The 3,589-nt window shown below is 55.5% G+C and overlaps 1 protein-coding gene across 1 annotated transcript; it reads right to left on the bottom strand.

Moving 5' to 3' along the window:
* Window positions 1-234: 234 nt before the first annotated feature.
* On the bottom strand, window positions 235-3,535 carry LOC130599669 (ryanodine receptor 1-like; the record flags this gene model as incomplete). Its single annotated transcript, XM_057410343.1, has 3 exons — window positions 235-368; window positions 2,106-2,224; window positions 3,427-3,535. Coding segments are annotated over 3 exons (362 nt in total), but the record flags the coding sequence as incomplete, so codon positions are not given.
* Between the last annotated feature and the right edge of the window lie 54 nt (window positions 3,536-3,589).

The raw sequence follows: 3,589 nt of genomic DNA, 5'->3' as shown, positions 1-3,589 counted from the left end.
CCCCCATAGCCCCCATAGCCCCCATAGCCCCCCATAGCCCCCATAGCCCCCATAGCCCCCATACCCCCCATACCCCCCATAGCCCCCATACCCCCCCATATCCCCCCATAGCCCTCATACCCCCCATACCCCCCATACCCCCCATAGCCCCCCATACCCCCCATACCCCCCATACCCCCCATACCCCCCCATAGCCCCCATACCCCCCATAGCCCCCATACCCCCCCCCCCCACCTGGTGACCCTGTCCACCAGCCCCGTCTGCAGGAGGAGGTCGCGGCGCGGGAGCAGGTTCTCGGTGATGAGGTTCTGGTTGGAGCGCACGGCAACGGCGTTGCACACGCACAGCGAGCACAGCACGTCCAGGACCTGAACACGGGATAACATGGGAGAACATGGGATAACATGGGATAACATGTGTGTTAACATGGGATAACATGTGTGTTAACATGGGATAACATGTGTGTTAACGTGTGTGTGTGAACATGGAGCACAGCACGTCCAGGACCTGAACACGGGATAACATGGGAGAACATGGGATAACATGTGTGTTAACATGGGATAACATGTGTGTTAACGTGTGTGTGTGAACATGGAGCACAGCACGTCCAGGACCTGAACACGGGATAACATGGGATAACATGGGATAACATGTGTGTTAACATGGGATAACATGTGTGTTAACGTGTGTGTGTGAACATGGAGCACAGCACGTCCAGGACCTGAACACGGGATAACATGGGAGAACATGGGATAACATGTGTGTTAACATGGGATAACATGTGTGTTAACGTGTGTGTGTTAACGTGTGTGTGTGAACATGGAGCACAGCACGTCCAGGACCTGAACACGCGTGAACATGGGATAACATGGGATAACATGTGTGTTAACGTGGGATAACATGTGTGTTAACGTGTGTGTGTTAACGTGTGTGTCAACATGGAGCACAGCACGTCCAGGACCTGAACACACGTGAACATGGGATAACATGGGATAACATGTGTGTTAACGTGGGATAACATGTGTGTTAACGTGTGTGTGTTAACGTGTGTGTGTCAACATGGAGCACAGCACGTCCAGGACCTGAACACGCGTGAACATGGGATAACATGGGATAACATGTGTGTTAACGTGGGATAACATGTGTGTTAACGTGTGTGTGTTAACGTGTGTGTGTCAACATGGAGCACAGCACGTCCAGGACCTGAACACGCGTGAACATGGGATAACATGGGATAACATGTGTGTTAACGTGGGATAACATGTGTGTTAACGTGTGTGTGTTAACGTGTGTGTGTCAACATGGAGCACAGCACGTCCAGGACCTGAACACGCGTGAACATGGGAGAACATGGGATAACATGTGTGTTAACGTGTGTGTGTTAACGTGTGTGTGTTAACGTGTGTGTGTCAACATGGAGCACAGCATGTCCAGGACCTGAACACGCGTGAACATGGGAGAACATGGGATAACATGTGTGTGTTAACGTGTGTGTGTCAACATGGAGCACAGCATGTCCAGGACCTGAACACGGGATAACATGGGAGAACATGGGAGAACATGGGAGAACACGGGATAACATGGGACGACATGGGATAACATGGGATAACATGGGACTACATGGGATAACACGGGATAACAGGATAACACGGGATAACGGGATAACACGGGATAACACGGGAGAACACGGGACGACATGGGATAACACGGGATAACACGGGATAACACGGGATAACACGGGATAACACGGGATAACGGGATAACACGGGATAACACGGGATAACACGGGATAACACGGGATAACACGGGATAACGGGATAACACGGGATAACACGGGAGAACACGGGATAACACGGGATAACACGGGATAACACGGGATAACGGGATAACACGGGATAACACGGGATAACACGGGATAACACGGGATAACACGGGAGAACACGGGAGAACACGGGATAACACGGGATAACACGGGATAACACGGGATAACACGGGAGAACACGGGATAACGGGATAACACGGGATAACACGGGATAACACGGGATAACACGGGAGAACACGGGATAACACGGGATAACACGTGTGTGTTAACGTGTGCGCGGCACCTTGTGGTTGCGGCCGTGCTTGTCGAGCAGGGCGATGATGGACTTGATGTGGTTCTCCCGGATGATGTTGAGCACCTCGGGGCTCTCGATGAGCACGCAATAGAGCACCTCCAGGATGCCTGCCCCATAGCGACCCATAGAGAGAGCCATTGGGACCCATAGCGACCCATAGAGAGAGCCATTGGGACCCATAGCGACCCATAGGGACCCATTGGGACCCATAGAGACACATAGCGACCCATAGAGAGAGCCATTGGGACCCATAGCGACCCATAGAGAGAGCCATTGGGACCCATAGAGACACATAGGGACCCATTGGGACCCATAGCGACCCATAGAGAGAGCCATTGGGACCCATAGCGACCCAGAGAGAGAGCCATAGGGACCCATAGCGACCCATAGAGAGAGCCCCTAGGGACCCATAGCGACCCATAGAGAGAGCCATTGGGACCCATAGCGACCCATAGAGAGAGCCATTGGGACCCATAGCGACCCATAGAGAGAGCCATTGGGACCCATAGCGACCCATAGGGACCCATTGGGACCCATAGGGACACATAGAGACCCATAGAGACCCATAGGGACACATAGAGACCCATAGGGAACCATAGAGAGACCCATAGAGACCCCATAGACACCCATAGAGATCCATAAATACCCATGGAGACTCATAGGACCCATAAAGACCCATAGCGACCCACAGCCTGACGCATAGCACCCCCTCTCCAGCCCCATAGCGCCCCCACATCCACCCCATATCCTGCCCCATAGCGCCCCACACCCTGCCCCATAGCACCCCATATCCAGCCCCATAGCACCACATATCCTCCCCCATAACGTCCCATATCCAGCCCCATAGCACCACATATCCTCCCCCATATCCACCCCATATCCTGCCCCATAGCGCCCCACACCCCGCCCCATAGCACCCCATATCCTGTCCCATAGCACCCCCTATCCAGCCCCATAGCACCCCCCACATCCACCCCATATCCACCCCATAGCGCCCCACACCCCGCCCCATAGCACCCCATATCCTGCCCCATAGCACCCCCTATCCAGCCCCATAGCACCCCCACATCCACCCCATATCCGCCCCATATCCTGCCCCATAGCAGACCCCCAGCCCCATAGCCCCCCTCTCCAGCCCCATAGCCCCCCTCTCCGCCCCCTATCCAGCCCCATAGCACCCCCCACATCCACCCCACATCCGCCCCCTATCCCCCCAGCCCCATAGCACCCCCCCATCCACCCCATCCATCCGCCCCATATCCTGCCCCATAGCGCCCCACACCCCGCCCCATAGGGGTCCCCCTCGCACCCGAGGAGGCCTCGAGCCGGTCGAGCTTCCCCACGAGCCAGTCCAGGTTGGAGCAGAAGAGGGCGCAGTTGGCGCGGTTGCCCCTGATCAGGGAGGCTGGGGGGCGAAAGGGGTGAGACCCAGAGCCCGCCCCATAGAGAGAGCGACAGCCTGCCCCATAGCG

The sequence above is a fragment of the Pezoporus wallicus genome, unplaced genomic scaffold (assembly GCF_028554395.1).
Source record: "Pezoporus wallicus isolate ANWC-B61680 ecotype Strahan unplaced genomic scaffold, APGP_CSIRO_Pwel_v1 contig_9515, whole genome shotgun sequence".
In the NCBI taxonomy this organism is placed as follows: domain Eukaryota; kingdom Metazoa; phylum Chordata; class Aves; order Psittaciformes; family Psittacidae; genus Pezoporus; species Pezoporus wallicus.
Note: the sequence above shows the minus strand (reverse complement) of the source record. Positions and strands in the feature narration are given on the sequence as shown.